This window comes from Rhinoraja longicauda, chromosome 18, assembly GCF_053455715.1.
Source record: "Rhinoraja longicauda isolate Sanriku21f chromosome 18, sRhiLon1.1, whole genome shotgun sequence".
In the NCBI taxonomy this organism is placed as follows: Eukaryota; Metazoa; Chordata; class Chondrichthyes; order Rajiformes; family Arhynchobatidae; genus Rhinoraja; species Rhinoraja longicauda.
Genome location: NC_135970.1, coordinates 38,544,391 through 38,566,478, shown reverse-complemented (window position 1 = coordinate 38,566,478; position 22,088 = coordinate 38,544,391). Strand labels below are relative to the sequence as shown.

Here is a 22,088-nt window from a genome sequence, read left to right as displayed (position 1 = left end):
CTGGACGGCCTCGGTCAGTAGAGCTGCTGCCTCGCAGCTCCAAAACCTGCCATCAATTCTGTCCTCTGCTGACGTTAGAGGCAGGAAACATGTTCCCAATGGCGGGGGAGTCCAGAACCAGGGGCCACAGTTTAAGAATAAGGGGTAGGCCATTTAGAACAGAGATGAGGAAAAACTTTTTCAGTCAGAGAGTTGTAAATCTGTGGAATTCTCTGCCTCAGAAGGCAGTGGAGGCCAGTTCTCTGAATGCATTCAAGAGAGAGCTAGATAGAGCTCTTAAGGATAGTGGAGTCAGGGGATATGGGGAGAAGGCAGGAACGGGGTACTGATTGAGAATGATTAGCCATGATTACATTGAATGGTGGTGCTGGCTCGAAGGGCCGAATGGCCTACTCCTGCTCCTATTGTCTGTATGGAGTTTGCACTCTCTCGCTGTGACTGCCTGTTTCCTCAGGGTATCACAGTTATAGAGACAGACAGCATTGAAACAGGCCATTTAGTGTACCACATTTACACTGACCAGCGGGCACCCGTCTATATAAGCCTTTAATAATTCCATGGATTGTACTTTTTGAAAATTATTCACCTTCTTATGTCCCGTATGTCCTCCTGGCTGACAGTGTGATAGGCACCTTGGTTAATTCTGTCTAATCGAATGGATCTTGGAGTAGAGGGTGGTGACGTTTCACATCTTATCGTTGCTTTATCTTCCCGAGCATCCTCTTTCGCCATCTGAGATTAAAGTTGTTGTGAGTGAGTAAAAGATTCAAAAGCGGGTAATAGTAGTGTAAATAAAAACGGAGTAAAATAAAAGCTGCCACCACCACATCAACTAAAATTATATCAACATCACAATGATCTCACAGGCACAATATAGCGAGCAAGGACACTGGGACAGGGACAGAGTTACCATGGCACAGGAAGCTGAGACACTTACCATAACGAGCTCTTCATTTGCGAAGATAATATATATTTGGAAACAACCAGACAATGCAACAGCTCGCATCTCAAATTTATTGTGACATTGTAAATGATTTAGAAAGATTATAATAAAGGTTAGCAAAAGTGACAAATGAATAAGTTGTACAAATGAAGGAGCCTAGTGAAACAGATGCCTTGCTGGGAAACAAAGAATAAGAAAGCACAATCTTTCTTTACATTGGGGGTCACACAAGAACATTTTTTAAAAAGAGGCTGGGTAGCAGGCCTCTTGGGCTGATCTACCCAAGGTCTCAATTCTTCCGGATCACCACAGAGTCAAATCTCACAATCTTTTTTTAAAAAAGATCAACCGTCACATTAAACTGTTCTATTGAACTACCAAAGCGATGACGTGAACCATGAACTGGATATTGATTTTCAAAAATAAAGTTACATCATTGGAAGCACTTACTTAAAAGGTCTGTTTTTTGCAGACGTCATCAATCCTTAAAATATTTCACCACAATTCATTTTGATATCAGACAAGGGTTACATAAAACCTGCCAACCCTAACACTAGGAAATCTCTGCTCAAAGTATTCTTCCATGAGAGCAAAACACAGATGACTTTTATATCAAATACAATGAAGCCACGGAATCATACAGCACAGAAGTGGGCTCTTTTATCCCACATCGTCCATGTTGACCAGGACATCTATCTACATTAATCCCATTTGTCTGCAGTAGGCTTGTACCTCCCTATGCCTTTCCTGTTCAAACGCTTTTTAAATGTAATTGCAGCTGTCACGATCATTCCCCTACCAGATGATTACTACCCTGTGTGGAAAAACTTGCCCCTCAGATCTCCTGTAAATGTCTCCCCACTCATCATAAACTCTCTGGATCTAGACTCCCCTGCATCGAGAAAAATAGACAATAGACAATAGGTGCAGGAGTAGGCCATTCGGCCCCTCGAGCCAGCACCACCATTCAATGTGATCATGGCTGATCATCCATAATCAGTACCCTGTTCCTGCCCTCTCCCCATACCCCGACTCCGCTATCATTAAAAGCTCTATCTAAAGACTAAACTTCCGATACAGATCACCATTCAGTCTCCTACATTCCAGACAGAATAAAGCCAAACTATCCAATCTCTCCTTCAAACTGAAGCCCTCCTTTCCATGCAAAATCCCAGTGCATCTTTTCTGTGCTCTCTCTATTGCAATCTTCATGTGGCAACCAGAACTGCACATAACACTCTGAGTGCAGCCCAACCTCAACATCATGTTCCAAACTCTTACACTCAACACGATGGCCTATGAAGGCAAGCACACCAAATAACTTCACCACCCTACTCATTTGGGTCTCCATCTTCAGCGAGACATTGACTTGCATCTCAAGGTTCCTCTGTGCATTAACATTCCTAATGTCGCTGCCATTTACTCTATATTCCTACCAGCATTTCACATCTCAAAGTGCATTACCTCACGCTTGTCTGTATTATATTCCGTCTGCCACTGGTCCACTCAATTCTCTAGATGATCCAAGTCCTGGTGTATGGTTTGACAAGCTTCTTGATTATCCAAGTAAGACTTCACCCATTTTCATGTCATGTACAAACTTACTAATCAGACCACTTCCATTCTCATCCAAATCATATATATTGATATAATGATAAGAATGAGTCATTTTGACTTTATACAACATTAGCCTGACCAATATTTACACAAGTATTTTTAGCTAGGTTCAGAAGTAGAAGTTGAAAGCAGACAGTCCCTCTGAAAACCCCTTTGATGTTGAATAATGCTAGGGAAAGGAAAAAGCCACATGAGAAAGATGCAACTGTTGCACTGATTAAGATGCAGATTACTACAAATGTGTCTAATCAACAATCTGTTGCCAGGTAATCAAAGTTCAATTTCATACAATTACCTTCCTACGGTGCTTCCTTAAATCACTAGGCTGACAGACACATGCAAAGAAAAGAGAGAGTCATTAAGGATAACAAAGTGATTTAAAAGATTAGACAAGACAAGGCTGCATTAGAAATTACACAACAAAAACAGAGACAGCAAAGAAGATTTCTCTTGAACAGCGCAAATGTAATTAATGTCAAACTACAGATGTATTTTGAAAGCCCTGATTTAAGCAAATATTTATAAAACTTTTGAGCAGCTATCAGTAGCTGCTGCGGTTTCTGCATTATGTCACTCTGAATGACTTACACTTGGGCGAACAGCTTCTGGTTTCCATTTAGCCCATGCATCAGTAAACGACAATTGTATGACATTCCAAAGCTAATAAGTGTCAAATTTACTGTAATTTACATTTTAAATCGCTCCATGAACATTAATTGGATTAATCTGCATCAAACGTCTCAAGAAATGATTTTGCGGTTCCTTCTGCCAACAAAATTGGAGCAGTAAAAACCAGACATGCCCTTTCTAAAGTTCTGAAGTGAGCCAATAAACTGTTCATTCAGTTAAATCGAGTTAATGCCTGTGAGCTGTTGCTTACCGTATCACATTTAGGTGTGGCATATTCCTCCAATTTCTGAAGGAATTTGTTTAAAATGTAATTTAAAAACTTCCTGATATTAAGACAAATATGCAGAAATACAAATAAAACCTGTAGCTACACCAGTTAACACACTGGGAGAGAAGAAGAATATGTTTCAATCCAATGTCCTTTCAAAATAACAAAAGCACGGATGGAGGGGAAGATAGATATTTCTCCAAAAATATGAATTTTGCTAATTTCATGATCTTAATGATTTGAGGACAACTCATCAAACTCAGTGGTTAATTGTGCTTCTCCCCATATTAGCTGAGCCTAAGCTTCTCTATATTTCATTATTAATTTCAGATTTCCAACACCTGCAAATGTTTGCAGAATTATAAAATCTGAAATATAAAGTCTAATGCAAAGTCATGTTAAATTTGTAATATAGTATTTAAGTTCTGCATCAATTAGATATTGGCACCTACAAATGCATCTGTCAATTGAATAAGATAATCCTTTTGCTTTTTTCACGACAACTTGGTGATGCTTATGCGATCTACGCCCGCACCTCCAAGGCCTTCTACGCCCGCACCTCCAGACTCAGGACCAGCTTCATCCCCAGGGCCATAGCTGCTATGAACCGGTCCTGCTGAGCCGGATGGTCAAATCGCACAGTGATCCATCTGAAGTGCAAGTTCAGAATATACTTGCACTTTATTCTGTTTTCAAACTGTTACAATTTGTTTCATTGGGTTGTTTAAATTAATACTGACTAGCTAATTAAATTATTGCATCGTATGGGAGGCGCATTCCCAATCTCGTTGTACCCCTGTACAACGACAATAAAGACATATTGTTGTATTGTATTGTATTATAAGAAACAGAAATGTTCGAGGAAACAATGCTGCGCAGGAAAATAATTGCAGTTGCTGGTTCAAATCGAAGGCATCACAAAATGCTGGAGTAACTCAGCGGGTCAGGCAGCATCTCAGGAGAGAAGGAATGGGTGGCAGCATCTCGGGAGAGAAGGAATGGGTGCAGCATCTCGGGAGAGAAGGAATGGGTGCAGCATCTCAGGAGAGAAGGAATTGGAGAGAAGGAACCCATTCCTTCTCTCCCGAGATGCTGCCTGACCTGCTGAGTTACTCCAGCATTTTGTGAATAAACACCATATTCCATAAAAAGTCAAAAGTAGAAGATGCAGCAAAATGCACTATTGGATTATGAAATATTTGTTCTTGACACCTCAATAAAGCCAGGATCACTTGAACGCAAACACGTCATAATTACTAGGTAGCATTATCAACACAGTTCTCCAAGCAACTGTTTGCCTCAGAACAATTTTTAAAGCACAGGTTGTAAGATTCAAATATTACCTGCTGAAATGATATTGGTATGGTTTATTATTGTCATGTGTACGAAGATACAATGAACAAGTTGTAATTGTGCTATCCAGGCAAATCATACCATACAAAAATGCATCAGGTAATGCAAGAGAGAAAATAAACATCGAAGAATATACTGATATAGCTCCAGAGAAAAAAGTGTGCGAGTCACAGTAAGATAGATTGGAAGATAGGGAATCTTAGCATACGAGAGGTCTGTTCAAGAGTCTGTTAAAAGTGGGGAAGAAGGTGTTCTTGAATCTGGTGCAACATAGAGTATTTTCAAGCTTTTGCATCTTCGGGAGAGGGGAGAGAGAATGGTCTTTGATTGCGTTAGTTGATTTCCTGAGGCAGCATGAAGTATAGTTGAGGTCAATCGGTGAAGGAGGCTGTTTGTGGGATGGGTTAATAACTCTGCAATTTCTTGCACTCTTGGATACAGCAGCTGCCGTACCAGGCTGTGATGCACCTGGGTAGGATGCTTTCTGTCATGCTTCTGCTGAAAACGGTAAGAGGCATTGGAGACCATGCGGGACCTCCATAGCCTTCCGAGGAAGTAGAAATATTGGTGTGCTTTCTTGGCAGCATTGATGTCATTGGAACAGGACAAATTGTTGGTGACATCGAAAAATATGTATGTATGACAAGAAAACAATTATAACATGCTATTTTTAAGTCCTTGCATCGGCAGCAGATTTGGACAATTCTTTCTTTACAGAAAAACAGGGGTTACACTCCCAATATAAACAGTTGGGGAATATTACATGAAATGATCATGACCTATATTTCTTATGAAACTACGGAAAACAATGCTTTAAGTCCCAAAATATGATCTACATCACATCCTTGTTGCCAATTACGGTTGAATTTCAAGTTATTTCCAAATGCTATTCAAAAGTTAAATATTTTAAAGTTCAATGTCATCAGCGAACATTTTGCATAGTGTTTATCCTTTTATTAAAATCGTTTAAGGCGACAAGACAAACATGGAAATATTCAACATTAAAATAGCCAGATTTTGATCAAATTCATATTAAACTGAAATCGTCTACCCCAGTTCCAGTAGCATTGCTATTAAAATGATCATGTTTGCTATAATTTGTCAATTTTTGTCTCCATGCATCTGAAAAATTGGCCTTCAGCCCATTTATAGGGTTGATTACAAAAGATTTGTTTTTAGATTCATTTGTTTATTCTCTATTCCCTTTGGAAAACCATCCACACTGGAGTTATGTATAAATGTTTGGGCACAGGATCAGTGGAATTTATTCCCCAAATCAGTCTCAACAGTGCAGTAGATTCATAATCACCATAATGGAAATTAGCTTTATTATTTCAAATTTAATAGCAAGTGTAAATTCCACAGCTGCTGTGATGGTTTATGAACGTATTTCGGAATCAGTGAACCAGACCTGTGTTTCTAATCCAGTAACTTAAGTGCCTGTTTAAACATTTTCAGTTCCCCACTCATCCAATCTACACCAACAGCAATTCCACAGCCTCTGCCTTCAAGGAGGACATGGGCAGCCTTCCACCCTGATTTGGAAATACATTGCTGGCCCTTTATCATCACAGAAGAAATTCCTGAAGGTCTCAACTTAACACGACAGGAGGAGGACTTACACAAGGACTGCTGCTCTTCAAGGAGCTCTTCTCAGTAGTAATTTAACAAGGGCAATAAATAAATGCTGGCCTTGCCAAATGATGCTCAGATCCCAAAAATGAATTAAAAGAAAAATCATTAAGGGGTACTGAAGTAGCATGTTCATCAGCAGAAGTAGATTTTAGATCGTAACAACACAGTATTACTCCAATGTTAGCACAAGGCCATGTGCTGCACAAGGGACTCTGCTGAAAGATGTTGCAAAGTTACAATAGAAGGATTTAAACTCACCAGTGTCATGGCACCAAGCCTGTCGATGTCATGAGCAGCGTTTCGAGGGGTTCGTCTTGGCGTGGAATGTCCACTGCCAGGTGGCGAAGAACTGGCAAGGGAAGAGCCAGTGAAAGAGGCAGGGAGTGTACCTCCTCTGTATTGGCAGAGATTAAGACCATCAAGGCTACCACTGCCCACTCGGCTCTCGATTTCTTCTGCCCTCTGCTGTGTGGACTCTTTTTCCTCTTGGATGAGCCTGCAGGACAATTAACTTGAATGCTGAAGCACATTTTCACTCATATTTTATCACGCTCATCATCATGATACGAAATAATAAATGAAAACATTCCAAACAATGGCTCCATCTCACGCTGCCACGTGGATGCTTGAAGCAAAACATGCTCTGCATGCTTTCACTGAGATTTTAATTGGAATCAGCATAATATGGAAATATTCAGTCATTTATTCAGCCTGAAATCACTTAAACTTGCTTACATGCAGTGTTTATATTATCCCATTATTTTTAGATTTATTCTGTGTCACTTCAACAGGGGGAGGGGGAAGGAAAGGAAGAGTTTGCAGATGAAGCTGATGACTACTTTAAAATCCAACAACAAGAGCTTCTCAGCCAAGATTATATAACGATACGAAAGATTAGAACTTTATTTATCCCAGGAGGGAAATTGATCTTAAGACTGTGTAGCTTTCATCCTTGATTAACAGCTATTTGAGGTTTTTTTTTCCTCTTTGCTAATCATTATGAAACATCAATACATCATAACAGGACAAACCGTATTTCATTATTGATGGCGTCCAACTGTTCTTGAAGCATCATAGCCAAAGTTTGGGCATCAGCCTGACCACTTGGTGAGAGTAGATCAACAGAGTTGAATATTGTCTCTCGATCGTCTTCTGCATCCGACACTTCAGCATCGCTCTCAAAAGCCTGGGCTACATTTGCCAAGACGCTGGCTTGTTGCGCCCGCTCCCATTCTTGTTCGTTCAGAGTCTGGACCTGTTTACAAAAGGGTACAACTTGTTCAAGCAGGGTACAAAACAGAGATGCAAGGACAGCAAAGGACCTTTCAATCCAATGAGTCTCTTTCCCAAAATTCAATCAGAGCATAACTCATCTCGATACCAAAAGACGCATATGTGGAGACAAAAGAGGAGCTGGCCAGCTGTATGGAGGACAGTGATGTGAGGGGCGTCCGTCACCGTGCCCGTCGGAAACCAGCACCACCGCGTCGCTAATCTTTTCAACGATTTTAAGTAATTAATTAATTTAAATGGTACCAATTTCAACCAAGTGGAAAAACAAAATTAAAACTGAATGCTGAAAATCTAAAATAAAATGAAGATTCTGGAAATTCTCACCAGGTCAGGCTGCATCTGTGGGGAAAAAACGGTAAATATTTCAGGTTAAAGATCCTTCGTTGGAACCCTTATTTATTACTTCCAGATCCTTATTACCAATTCCATCTAATAGTTCTTGGTTCCATAACTCTGAATATTCTCATCTAGCAAAATTGTACCCAGGCAAGTTTTTTAAAACATTTTTAATCGTCCCCATGTCTCAATAGGATTTTGCCAAAAAGAGCGCTCATATTATGTACAGCATTCGGTTTCAAAATTATACATCCAATCATTGGGAAAAGGGACCAATCACCTGAAAAGGTAACAATAACGATCCACAATGATCAATTGCAAACCAACAAACGATTGGCTTGGAATAAAGAATTTTGCAGGTCTTTTGAGCTTTCCAATTCAATTTTTATTTTTGCATCAATACTTATATGTGCATGATTTACATATGAACTAATATCGATAATATAAGTTAAGTCATACAGGACAAAATATGTAATGCAAATGTAGATATTCTTGAGAGATGTTTAAATGGAGAGGAAAATGCAACTTTATATTAGAAATTGCTGCTCCCTGGAGAGGGACGGAAGCTGCATTGGTCAAACGTTTCCAGACGTGCAGCAATATAGGCAGAACAGTATTTGACCCAGACTGTCACTTGCATTTGCCTCCACCAAAAACTTTAAAATTAATATTTAGTTAAAATAAATAAAACAACCTAAAAAAGAGCAAAATAAAAAATAATAAACTCAGAGGGTGGAGAATCTGTGGAATGTATTGCCAAAGAAGGCCGTGGAGGCCAAATCAATGGATATTTTTTAAGGCAGAGATAGATAGATTCTTGATTAGTGCGGGTGTCATAGAAACATAGAAAATAGGTGCAGGAGTAGGCCATTCGGCCCTTCGAGCCTGCACCGCCATTCAATATGATCATGGCTGATCATCCAGCTCAGTAGCCTGTACCTGCCTTCTCTCCATACCCCCTGATCCCTTTAGCAAAAAGAGCCACATCTAACTCCCTCTTAAATATAGCCAATGAACTGGCCTCAACTACCTTCTGTGGCAGAGAATTCCACAGACTCACCACTCTCTGTGTGAAGAAATGTTTTCTCATCTCGGTCCTAAAAGACTTCCCCCTTATCCTTAAGCTGTGACCCCTGGTTCTGGATTCCCCCAACATCGGGAACAATCTTCCCGCATCTAGCCTCTCCAACCCCTAAGAATTTTATATGTTTCTATAAGATCCCCCCTCAGTCTTCTAAATTCCAGCGAGTACAAGCCCAGTCTATCCAGTCTTTCCTCATATGCAAGTCCCGCCATCCCAGGGATTAATCTGGTGAACCTTCTCTGTACTCCCTCTAAGGCAAGAACGTCTTTCCTCAGGTTAGGAGACCAAAACTGCACACAATACTCCAGGTGCGGTCTCACCAAGGCCCTGTACAACTGCAGCAGAACCTCCCTGCTCCTAAACTCAAATCCTCTTGCTATGAATGCCAACATACCATTCGCTTTCTTCACTGCCTGCTGCACCTGCACGCTTGCTTTCAATGACTGGAGCACCATGACACCCAGGTCACGTTGCATCTCCCCTTCTCCTAATCGGTCACCATTCAGGTAATTCTCTGCTTTCCTGTTCTTGCCGCCAAAGTGGATAACCTCACATTTATCCACATTATATTGCATCTGCCATGCATTTGCCCACTCGCCTAATCTATCCAAGTCACTCTGCAGCTTCCTAGCATCCTCCTCGCAGCTAACACTGCCACCCAGCTTCGTGTCATCCGCAAACTTAGAGATGTTGCATTCAATTCCCTCGTCCAAATCATTAATATACACTGTAAATAACTGGGGTCCCAGCACTGAGCCTTGCGGTACCCCACTAGTCACTGCCTGCCATTCCGAAAAGGACCCGTTTATTCCTACTCTTTGCTTCCTGTCCGCCAACCAATTTTCTATCCACCTCAAAACTGAACCCTCAATACCGTGTGTCAGGAGTTATGGGGAGAAGGCAGGAGAATGGGGTTAGGAGGGAGAGATAGATCGGCCACGATTGAATGGTGGAATAGACTTGATGGGCCAAATGGCCTAATTCTGCTCCAATCACTTATGAACTTGAACTTATCTTTGTTATGCTGGGTAGCGACTCATTCAAATGAACAGGGACATTTGCTTATGTGCCACTCATGGCTGGCATTAAGCTAATGGGCCTGATGCCATGTACATCCAGTTCCTTAGTTGGGTATGATCGGGAACTGGAGTTGGGGGTGGGGGTTGGGAAAGGCATCACAGTGACTGGTGTTTCCGGCTTTCATGTTGCAGCATGCATACACTTAATGAGGCCCTTTACAGGCGACATGAATAGAAGATTGTGAAATATTATATTTACGTTGTCAAAATTGTCACAAAGCAGGCCACACTTTCAGATTTTTAAAGAATAGTTAAGTTACTACTTGACATGTGACATTCTGAAGCAATTTAGGATTAAAAATTGGGCAGGCAACACGAGACAACTTACATTCTGCAGAAATCCGCCAGGAATGCAGCAGGAAAAGAAAGCAATGTATAGCAATTAAATAGTACACAACACTTGCGAGTTTCAGTGAATTAGGAATTGAGATTACATTGCAAGGGGAATTCAATACTCTCTGAGAAAATACATCATGAAAGAAACATGGCTGTCAAATTAAATAATTGGATTGAAAATGTCACTGACTATTCAGCAGGATAGGAGAAGCAAAACTAACAGCACACAGGGTGGTGAACCCGTGAAATGCTTTGCCACAGAAGGCTGTGGAGGACGTCAATGGATATATTTAAGGCAGAGATAGAGTCGTGATTAGTACGGGTGTCAGAGGTTATGGGAAGAAGGCAGAGGTACGGGGTGAGGAGGGAGAGCTGCTCAACCATGGTTGAACGGCGGAGTAGATGGGCCGAGTTCTGCTCTTATCATTTATGACCTTACGACAAGGTATTAAAGCATATAACTTGCTAATGCTAATGGCATCATTTGAAATAACCCTAGAACAAATAAACACCGATGTCAGACTCATCTTAAATAACACTCGGATGGATTACAGGTTAGCCAAATTACCACAATGGAAAAATACTTTATCAAAATGAGCAAAGATTTAAGGGAAACTAGACGGGTGTGGGCTCGTTGGGTCCAAATCTCTCCTGCGGGCGCAGCAACCCCCGTTGGTTGCAAGCCTCTCCTGCGGACTAGGCAACCCTCCCCCAACTGACGATCCGTGGACCCGTTGCCAGCTGGGGAGTGTCCACCGGGGCCGTGGGCGGGTGAGGGACAGGGATCCACTCACCTCGGCCCCGTGCGGCCAGCACAAGCTGTGGAGCCGAAACCTGTCCTGCAGCTCGGCAGCCAACGACGGCCACGGCCATCTTGTTTGACCCTCTGCTGCCACGCTGCGCCATAGGAGGACAGGCGCGCGGCACGCCGGTCCTCCCGGTGGGGGGGGGGGGGAGGGGGAGCTCATTTATTAAAGTTTAAGTTAATTGTTTTTTAAAAAGCAACAAAACTTGATTTATTGAGACCATGGGGGAATGGCGAGTAGGGTGGCCCTAAAATTGTTGCGCTATCGTGTACCCTTTTGGCTGTATTTCTGGACCAAGAGACAAATGTATATACAAACATACAAGATGAGAGTTTTAGTAATATGTAGATATAGATAAGGGAACCATGTTCATGCATGGATTCCAGAACGGCACAAACTAGAACTATAAATCTTAGTTACCCTAAAGATAACCACAACCTGTCACGGCAGAGATATTTCCGATTCGAAAGATGTTTCATATAAAAAAAATTAAAAACAAAGAATAATGGCAAGAATTATTACCTTTGAAGGTTCATCTCGTAAAGCTGCCAAGCGGCCCTTCTGAGTTCTGCGCAATACTGGAGTGCTGTTGTATGGATCTGGGAGGGCATCTCCCTCTGATGCAGTTGGCAATGGATACCTATAATCCGAGCTGCTGCCCAAATGCGGCCGGCTGGAGCTAAACAATTCAAAAGTTTGGGTAAATTCAGTGATTTGGCTTGCATGCAGCCTCACATATTACAAATACAACTACAAGGCCAATATTGTATTGCCAATTCACGTTCCCAATGAGCATGGGCCCCTGCTTGGTGAATTGAATTCATGTCCAGATTTCAAGAGCAGAGCTTGCTTAGATAATAATCCATTAACGGTACCCCAGTAATATCCAGAAGATCAATGGCAGTTCCCAACATTAAATATTCCTCACGTGGAAAAGAATCACACCATAAAAATAGTTAAGAGTACACTTATTGTCTGCAATTAAACGAGCCGATGGAGAGAACAATTGTGACTGACATCTTCCATGCTTAAATGTATTAAGGAAATGAAGGGCTGGGGATTAGTGTTGGAAAGTGGCATCAGGTAGAAGATAACCATGACAGTGAGTGACAAATATATGACAAACCTGAGATGCTGAAAGGCCTACTCTTGCTTCTACTTCTTACGCTATAGTGTTCTTACCAAATAATCCATCTATGGAAATCTTGTATGCATTAGCAATTTCAAAATCAGGGTCCATGAACAAATGATTTGAGCTCGCTCGTCAGATGGTTTTAGGAACGCAAAGAAATTGTTGTTTCAGGAATTAAGACATTAGGACATGGCCATGCTCCAAACAGGCTCTATTTGTAGTTCTGAAGACTGCATATTGTACAAACTTTAGAAATAAATCTGCTGAGGGAAGCAATGCTTACTGCAGGTTTAGTTCTGTGGGAATCAAAACTTCTCAACATTGCTGCCAAACTTGCACAGAGTAAATCGGTGTTAGTGTCCACATTCATTCCAGGTTCTGTGCTCTAGTATTGTGACAGGTTCAGACTTGCACGTCAAGATGGGGTTGGATTTCAGCTTCCAGTTACATCAACACTGTAGTTTGTTTCAGCTAAACACTTGCATAGAAAAGTAACTCGTTACTTGTCTGCTTTATCAGTGATAATAAATAGCGGAATTTACCCTTTAGCAGGCCAGAGGTTCAAAAATGTCTCTGTCTCTCTCCATCCCTCCCCCATCCTCGTTCTCCAAATAGTTTCATTATCCCCCTGATTAAATGTTACTGACTGTATGCCTCCTTGACACCATCCCTTCAGCCAATGCCCCTCAGAAACTCTGCATTTCCTTGATCTGTGTTTTCACACCTTCCATATCAATATGTCTCCCTCTCACTTGACTCAGTCTGAAGGGTCTCGATCTGAAACGTCACCCATTCCTTCTCTGCAGAGATGCTGTCTGTCCCGCAGAGTTACTCCAGCATTTTGTGTCTGTCTTCGGATCAAAAGTCTAGATATTGCTCAAATTAGAAGAGTCACCTTTTCTTCAAACTATTATTTTAAAAATCTCTGCAACCAATGCTAAATAAAAAGGTAGAAACTAAAATTGGCTGCGTGTTTGAAGGACAATAGGGTGGATGAGACCCCAAGGCTTAATGGGATCCATCTCAGGTTGTTGAGAGGCAAGGAATATTGCTGGTACCTTGACAAAGATCTTTGTATACCCTCCAGCCACAGATGACTGAAGAATAGCCAATGTTATTCCTTTAAGAAGGGGCAATGGGGACAAACCAGAAAATCATAGGCAGATGGGCCTATATCAATGGTAGGGAAAATATTGGTGAAGATTCCTGGGGATAAGATTGTTTTCATTTATAATATCTGTAGTATCTGAGGGGATATCTGATAGAAGTAGATAAAATTATGAGAGGCATAGATAGAGAGACAGAAACTTTTTCCCAGGGACGAAATGTGAAGTACTAGAGGTACTAGAAATGTTAAGTACTACAGCTTTAAGGCAAGTGTTTTTCTTTAACATATAGAGATTTGCTTGGAAAATGCGGCAAAGTAACTTACACATAAATTAATGCAAAAAGACAAGAATTTTGAAATTAATGCAATATGGAATGAAAAGTCAAAAATAGCATATTAAAGTTTAGGACATTATGCTACCATAGTTATGTGAATTGTTTTTCTTTCGGTGATAGCATGCAAAGCCACACCTGGCAGTGCATCTTAAAGCATTTTCTAATTTTAGATTCTTAGATGTTATTAAATTGCCCAGAAATATATTTTGCAATGCTTCGATAAACAGGCCAGGGTTCAAAAAAAAAATAATGTGAAAGCTATGATAGGAATTATAGAACATATGAATTAATGAATAATAAAACAATTTTCTGCAAATTGTTAGAGAGATTGTTACTTTTCGAAAATACCTAGGATGTAGAGGGTCAGCAAAAGAAGTCGCTTTCACTTTCCACTGATCATTTTCAGCCCGTGAGGTTTCAATTTCAACCATCAACTGATTCTGAAATACAAAATATTAAATTGCTTGAAAGCAATAAATTATTTGAAAAATATTGCAAGACAATGAAATTTTATAATTAATGTGCCATTTGTAACAGTTTCAAATCATATTAGCGCCTTTCCCCCAAGAAACGATCATTTTAATGGAATGAACAAGTATGCATTAAGATCCCCAGAAAGACAAACATTGATAATCAAGCTGCATTTTATATTTATCGGCACGGTGGCGCAGCGGTAGAGTTGCTGCCTTACAGCGAATGCAGCGCCGGAGACTCAGGTTCGATCCTGACTACGGGCGCCGTCTGTACAGAGTTTGTACGTTCTCCCCGTGACCTGCGTGGGTTTTCTCCGAGATCTTTGGTTTCCTCCCACGCTCCAAAGACGTACAGGTATGTAGGTTAATTGACTGGGTAAATGTAAAAATTGACCCTAGTGTGTGTAGGATAGTGTTAATATGCGGGGATCGCTGGGCGGCGCGGACTCGGTGGGCCGAAGGGCCTGTTTCCGCGCTGTATCTCTAAATCTATATTTTAAAAAATCTAAAATATTTAAATGGGCCAGTCCAGTTATCTTTGTTACCCAGGTTTGGAAAATATCAGCAGGGAATGTTCTTCCAGAATACTTTGCGATTCATTTGCAGAAATTTTGGGAAAGATCCAGCAAGCAGGATTTTTCCGAAAAACACCCACCTTATAATGCATTTTTACAGTTAAATTAACCACAAATTAAACGATACACCTCAAGCCAAACCAATGGTTTAAAGGATGTCAGAGGGCAGTTTACCTTCTGAGATGGAGGCAGAAAGGGAATGGTCAGTGATTGACCGTGTGAAGGTGAGAGCAGTGTGGGAATTAGCAGTAAAAGTAATAAAGTTGGTTAAGTTCTGCAAGAGTACAAGAAGCAACACCAATGCAGTCATCAATGTATTGGAAAAAGAGTCGAGGGAGTGAGCCCGAGTCGGACTGCACAAAATGCTGCTTCACATATCCTATGATGTGTGAAAATGGAAAAGTCAGTCAATGTCAAGTGGCAGTTAGCAATAGATTGAGAGGGGGTTAAAGGGCCAGAGAGAGATTTCCAAGTGGATCGAGATTACCAAGGACAGGTGAAAGGGTTTGGGGATGAATGATCCTGGTGAAAGAGGTGGAAGAAAAATAAGTCAAGGTCAGAATTAATTGAAATGGGGAAATAGAGGATTGAAACCAAGACATCTGGTGAGAATTGTTTATTTGGAATCAGAGGGGGAGGGGAGGGGGGAGGGGGGAGGGGGGAGGGGGGAGGGGGGAGGGGGGAGGGGGGGGGGGGGGGAGAACAAATGGAAAACTGAAAATATGTTTTGGAGATAGAGAAACAATTCTGTTTCTTTTCCCAAAGGTGCAAGCTGACCTGCTGAGTATTTGCAGCATTTTCCTTTTTTATTTTGGATTTTTGACATCTGCAGGTTTTGGATTTGCATTGAAGAGTTTAAGATGAAAGCTCCCAGTTACACCAGATAAATATCGATAAGTGACAATCTAAGCATTTTAATTACCAGTGTAGCTAAATTACATTTCTAAGTGTGCTCCAAGGTTATGAGATAGAGAATCAAATTGCACAGGATAATGAGAAATATCACAGCGTGCAAAGGCAGCTCACCTTCTCTTGATGCGTTTCTTCAATCAGTTGTTTTGTATTTTCCAGTTCTCGAATAAGGGAATTCTGAAATAATATTTTCCAGGACAATTTATGCCAAATATTGCTTAATTCAATTTAAACTTAATAATTTTAACATTTCCCAATGATAAAATACATGACATGTTCACAATAAGGCAGGGAATTTATTTTTCCCACTTCTATGCCTTGATTCCAATCATGAACTTCATCCCCTAAATCACTTGCATCTCTCTACATCCACATCATTCTCAAGACAAGGACAAGACTGCAATAGACTTTATCATATTGCTGGTGAATATAACACGCTGGTCCTTCTGTTGATTTACTTTTGTTTTCCAATGAGCATCTATCTGAATCACGCGGTAAAAAGCATGGAGGGCCTTTGTATGCACAGCCACCTTGCATTTTACTCAGCGGGTCACGTCCCTAAAAAAAATTGTGCAATTCAGAAATGCTTAAATTAAACATATACATTTAAACAGACATAAATTTAAGTGCATTGTTTCAAAAATACAGCGTGTAAATTTGATTTGGGTGTTAATTAAACAAGCACGTTATTTCAAAAATACATTAATCAAACACGTGTAAAATGCAAGGTACCTGTACATTGAATGCAAGGAAGAATAAAAGAAAGTACGATGCAAAACTCTAGAAAGATTACGATTGGAGGGAGTACCGTGTGCAGTCTTAGCCCTATCTTAGGAACGGTAAATTGGCATTTGAGGCTGAGCAATTTAGACAATAGATGCAGGAGGAGGCCTTTCGGCCCTTCGAGCCAGCACCGCCATTCAATGTGATCATGGCTGATCATTCTCAATCAGTACCCCGTTCCTGCCTTCTCCCCATACCCCCTGACTCCGCTATCCTTAAGTGCTCTATCTAGCTCTCTCTTGAATGCAGTCAGAGAATTGGCCTCCACTGCCTTCTGAGGCAGAGAATTCCACAGATTCACAACTCTGACTGAAAAAGTTTTTCCTCATCTCAGTTCTAAATGGCCTACCCCTTATTCTTAAACTGTGGCCCCTTGTCCTGGACTCCCCCAACATTGGGAACATGTTTCCTGCCTCTAACGTGTCCAACCCCTTAATAATCTTATACGTTTCGATCTCCTCTCATCCTAAATTCCAGTGTATACAAGCCTAGTCGCTCCAGTCTTTCAACATATGATAGTCCCGCCGTTCCGGGAATTAACCTAGTAAACCTACGCTGCACGCCCTCAATAGCAAGAATTTATCAGAATAATAACAAGATTTCAAATGATATTGAAGATAAATAAACAGCTGTCTTTCCTCCAAATTAAAAGAGATGGTTGAAGTTTTCCAGATTGGGAAGGAAACTTATGGAGTAGAAAGACAATTTTCCCACCTTCTGGGCCGCCTACAGCTAGGAAGCATTATGTGAAAATTATAGTGTAAGAAAATAACTTACACTACCTGTTGCTCCACTGCGATTTCTCCTCAAGGTATGTCCACTTTGAAGAAGTTCTCCTCCTCTCTTCGACGAGTTTAGCAACATGCTCTCTCGCTGCTCCCCCTCTGTGATTTCTCCTGCCCTCCTGCTCTACGACCAACTTTAGAGTTCCTCTGTCCCTCTCTTCCCCTCCCAGATCTCCCACTATCTTCCTGTCTCCACCTATATTCTTCCTTTGTCCCGCCCCCGGCATCAGATTGAAGAAGGGTCTCAACCTGAAACGTCACCCATTCCTTCTCTCCTGAGATGCTGCCTGACCTGCTGAGTTACTCCAGCACTTTGTGAATAAATACCTGTGAAAATTATAAATCGGCTTTCCAGTGGTGAAAATGAAAAGTTTCTCAATTTGATACTCTTTTACCGATGGCAACTGATGCAAGGGCAATAGTTAATTTTAAATCTGAAATCACTTTGCGTAGCATATATATATATGAAAAGATATAGGGCAAGTGTGAGGTTAGGTTGCAAATCTGTTACAGAGCAGTGAAAAGATTTGTGGAGCTAAATGCCCCTTTTCCCTTTCTTATGTTGCTGTAGTGTGTCAAAGAAGCAGCCCAGTGAACAACTAAATAGACCAAGTTTATGCAGTGAACACCATATAACCTCAAGAATCTAATTATTATTTTGCTTTTAAAAGGACTACCTTTTCCTCTAATGCAGCCATTCTTTCCTTCAGATGTAGCTGAAGTCTTTCATTGGACTCTGACAGTAGTTTATCTACCGTGTCTGATAAGCGCTTATTGTGTTCTTCGTTCATCTTTTCTCTCTGCCGAGCCTTGTGGATAAATAATGGGTAGATTAAGAGAATGGGATTAACAAAAATACATTAACTGCCAGTTGGCCAATATACAATAAATAAGGTATTTTTAACGCACGAGAACATGCTTAATTTCAAATACATGCACTTGTCCAAGGGAATAAGAACGTCATACTCATGTTAAACATACTTCATATTTACCTCGTACCCAAAAGCTTTATAACGTATGAATAGATATTTGGCACACAGAAAAGAATCAAGTTTAGTGAAAAGCTATTGAAACATTTGGCTACGCTGTCTTACCCATTAAGCGTTTCCCAACATTAACAGTTTTAATTTCAGATTTCAAGCATCTGCAGTTTTGTGCTTAATTTTCAAGTATTTGTCTATCTCCAAAATGTCTACTGTCCAAAATGATTTTTTTTGTGATCATCGTTTAAGGGAAAAGAAAATAATGTGAAAATCATCCAGCACTGTGATTTTAATGTGGTAATTATGTTTGATTAAAAATTGAAATTAGCCTGTTTTTGAAATGGTAATTAAACAGATGCATAAACATAATTAGCCTGACAAATGTAGCATAAACGTGGGATGAGACACTATCCCAACATTCAGTGAAATGTGCATTATATTTTTTCGTAGATTTGGTGCGATAAATAACTAATATTGGCATCCAAACAACACATGGAAAATAAAAATTCAATGATTTTTATTGAAAAGCAGAGTAATGTATTTACTCTGCAACTCAGCAGGTGACAAAGGTCTTTATGGAATCTCCTGGAGCAGTCTATTCCAAACAAAGGTACTCTACTACAAATAAATGCCTTTGAACTCTTGTTCTAGTAAATGGCATCCAGGATTTCAGGTAAGGAGGGTGCTCAGAATAAAGAGAATTGAGGAATTTTATTCCCCACGTTTCAATATATTAAAAATATTGATCATAAAAAAGCATGCAAGTCATATCAAAGTTTTAGATTTTTCGGAGTAGTCAGCTGAAGAACTAAACCACTGCAACGGATTTGGGAGTTTACTTTTGAAGTAAAGTAGTCCATAGTCTATATATTGTGAATAAATGTATAAAGTTACAGTAGAATCCATGCACTGATGTTACGAGCTGCATAAGATTCCATTTTTAGTTTCAGATTTATCATTTTATTTTCAATAAATGTTAGTAACATGAACACCCCCCCCTCCACCATCAACATACTCGCTGCAATTCTTGATTCTTTTCTTCGAGCTGTGCCTCCAACTGCCGTAACCTTTCTTCAATGTTTCCATGCCTTTCTTCAGCCTGACAAATAAATAAATATCATTGTCAAATAACTCAAGGATTGCACTTTGAAATGATAAATCTCTACGAAAGTTCAAAGTTTCCCAAGATGCACAGTTCCAGTTTAGAGTAAGCTTCAGCCAGTGGTCACAAAGCCTGTTGTAAGTGGCATTTTATGAAAAGATGACAGAAGCGAAATGATGATTTAAAGAATCGTTGTGCGTATTTTTGAAGCTTTAATGTTCAGCAAGCTCATGACAAGGTCTCGGTTTCAAGTGCCACTGATTGCGGAAGGCAATAAGTCGCAAGCACAAGGCAGTGACCGGAATATTGTGTATTCTACCTTCCTAAGCATGGAGCTCAGTTCCATCAGTTTAGCCTCCATGAGAGTAGACTCTTCAGAAGAAAGGGAAGGATCAGACTAAGAAAGGCAAAAAGGTACAGGAAACAGTAGAAAGGTTACTGTTGTTAAGACTATCATACTAATAGGGAAGAGAGAAGATGAATACTGGTTAAAAATCAGTTTCTTCAGAAATGTTAAACAAGTATGAAATAAGAGGATATCAGGCATAAGCTCATGGAAGAGGACATATACATGGACCAATTTTAATGTACACTGACTTAAACAATGCGCAAGTATTAACAGAATGGCTCAGTTATGCACGTATTAAACATATTATGATATGCAAAGAGTTACCCTAAACATTTTTGCAATTTATGGATATGCGATTTTAATCTCAAACTATATTCAAAACTGATCCAATTGATTATTATACTTCATGAAAGTAAATCTTCAGAAGTACACAAAATTGGATTTCAATGCAGAAACCGCGCTTACTCATTTTGTCCATCATCCATACCAGATGTATAACACTCTGTCAAGTTGCCTGGTCTTCAAGCAGCATATGGCTACAGCTAACATCCTGTACTGAAGATATAACCTCAGGAATTGGGGGAAAAAAATGGTCTTTTAAAAATTCTTGGCTGCCTGCGACTGTTTAGATCTTACTATAAATTTATAGTAAGGCAGTTCCCCCTGTAGCTCAGAAATAACTTAAGGCAGATCCCCAAAGACAGCCACGTTGTACTCATTTTAAATCTCCTAGCACAGGCACATCTGGGACCAATTTCTATCTCCTTGTCTGCTGGACTAGAGGTTATATTTTGCCAACATAATGAGAGAATTCTCAATGGTGCAAAGTGCTGACACAGTGAAATTCTTTTTCATACAAACAGTCCAGTCAAGTAATGTCATATCCCCGATTAGCCTCGATTCTGGCTATCCCTTAGCTTTGGGCCCTTGGTCTGCTCAGCTGAAGTAGCAAGTGAAATGGTTACTAGCTTGACCCAAGATAGCTTGCAATAGCCCTCACTTCCCAAATATTAAAGATGCTATGCTTACAGGAGTGTCCAATTTAAGAGGACCATTGAAATGACCTGCATTGCCTTAAACAGAAGTATCAACTTTCCTAGAACTATAATTGGTTCATTATCCTCTCTATTTTCCATAAATTGTATGTGAATTCAATTTAATATCCATTTTATTATATTAAGTGCAACAAAATCCCTGAAGTTTAATGATCAGAAATGTTGAACTGTGCCACGAAGTACAGATGTAATTGCTTTGTTCCACCTGGCTTTGTGTATGTCAAGTCAAGAATTTTAAGCAATCAATATGCAGCAGCTCAGTTTCACAAATATTAGGATCTGAAAGGAAAGAACATGTAGGGCAATGGAACAGGGCAGCACTGTAGGGCTTGCTGGATTTCCCTTGCATAGAGCTGGTACAACTCAATGGGCTGAATTACCTCTTTCCATGAGATCAAAACAAAAAAGGGTCCTCCTTGTGAGAAATGGAAATGGCATGCAACAATATTCTTAGCAGATTTACATGATGAAATTCAGGTCTTATAGTGCAACACTGTAATAATCAATTATACATGGCAAGACATTGCTTCTTGATCCTTAATACGGAACTGTGGAGCAAATGTAATGACATCTAGGTCACCACATTTGGGAGAATTTCCTTTAAGTTGTGGAATGGATGGGTGGGTAGAAAATTGGCTTCATGAAAGGAAGCAGAAGATGGTGGAAGGTTGTTTGTCGGACTGAGGCCTGTGACCAGTGGTATGTATCAGGGTTCGGTGCTGTGCCCATTGCTGTTTGGCATCTGTATCACTTATTTGGATGATAATGTACATGGCATGATAGCAAGATAACCCTAAAATGGATGGTATTGTATTGTAGATAGTGAAGATTGTTGTCAAAAAATGGCAGTAGGATCTTAATCAGTTGGGCAGGTGAGCTGAGGAATGGTTGATGGAATTTAATAAAGAGAAATGGGATGTGTTGCATTTTGGGAAGGCTAACTTGGGCAGGACCCACACAGTGAATGTAGAGCAGGGAGATCTAGGAGTGCAGGTACATAGTTCCTTGAAAGTGGTGTCACAGGTAGACACCCTTAAAGGGTCTCGAACCGAAACATCACCAATCCATGTTTTCTAGCACGTTGTGGCCAATTCCATTAGTCTTGTTATATTGCAT

The 22,088-nt window shown here is 40.3% G+C and overlaps 1 protein-coding gene across 9 annotated transcripts in view; it reads right to left on the bottom strand.

Moving 5' to 3' along the window:
* ppfia1 (PTPRF interacting protein alpha 1) overlaps nt 1-22,088 on the bottom strand; it is a 129,019-nt gene that overhangs the window by 35,919 nt on the left and 71,012 nt on the right. For 4 of the 9 annotated variants that reach the window (XM_078415533.1, XM_078415531.1, XM_078415530.1 and 1 more), the window contains exons 9-18: nt 19,888-19,965; nt 19,482-19,565; nt 18,161-18,292; nt 16,030-16,092; nt 14,304-14,395; nt 11,903-12,059; nt 7,478-7,701; nt 6,705-6,942; nt 2,856-2,885; nt 587-732 (exon numbers count right to left, since the gene is read on the bottom strand). In XM_078415533.1, coding sequence (XP_078271659.1) covers nt 587-732; nt 2,856-2,885; nt 6,705-6,942; nt 7,478-7,701; nt 11,903-12,059; nt 14,304-14,395; nt 16,030-16,092; nt 18,161-18,292; nt 19,482-19,565; nt 19,888-19,965 — 1,244 coding nt within the window. The remainder of the gene's footprint in view (nt 1-586; nt 733-2,855; nt 2,886-6,704; nt 6,943-7,477; nt 7,702-11,902; nt 12,060-14,303; nt 14,396-16,029; nt 16,093-18,160; nt 18,293-19,481; nt 19,566-19,887; nt 19,966-22,088) is intronic. The other 5 variants (XM_078415538.1, XM_078415537.1, XM_078415534.1 and 2 more) reach the window with 3 other exon arrangements.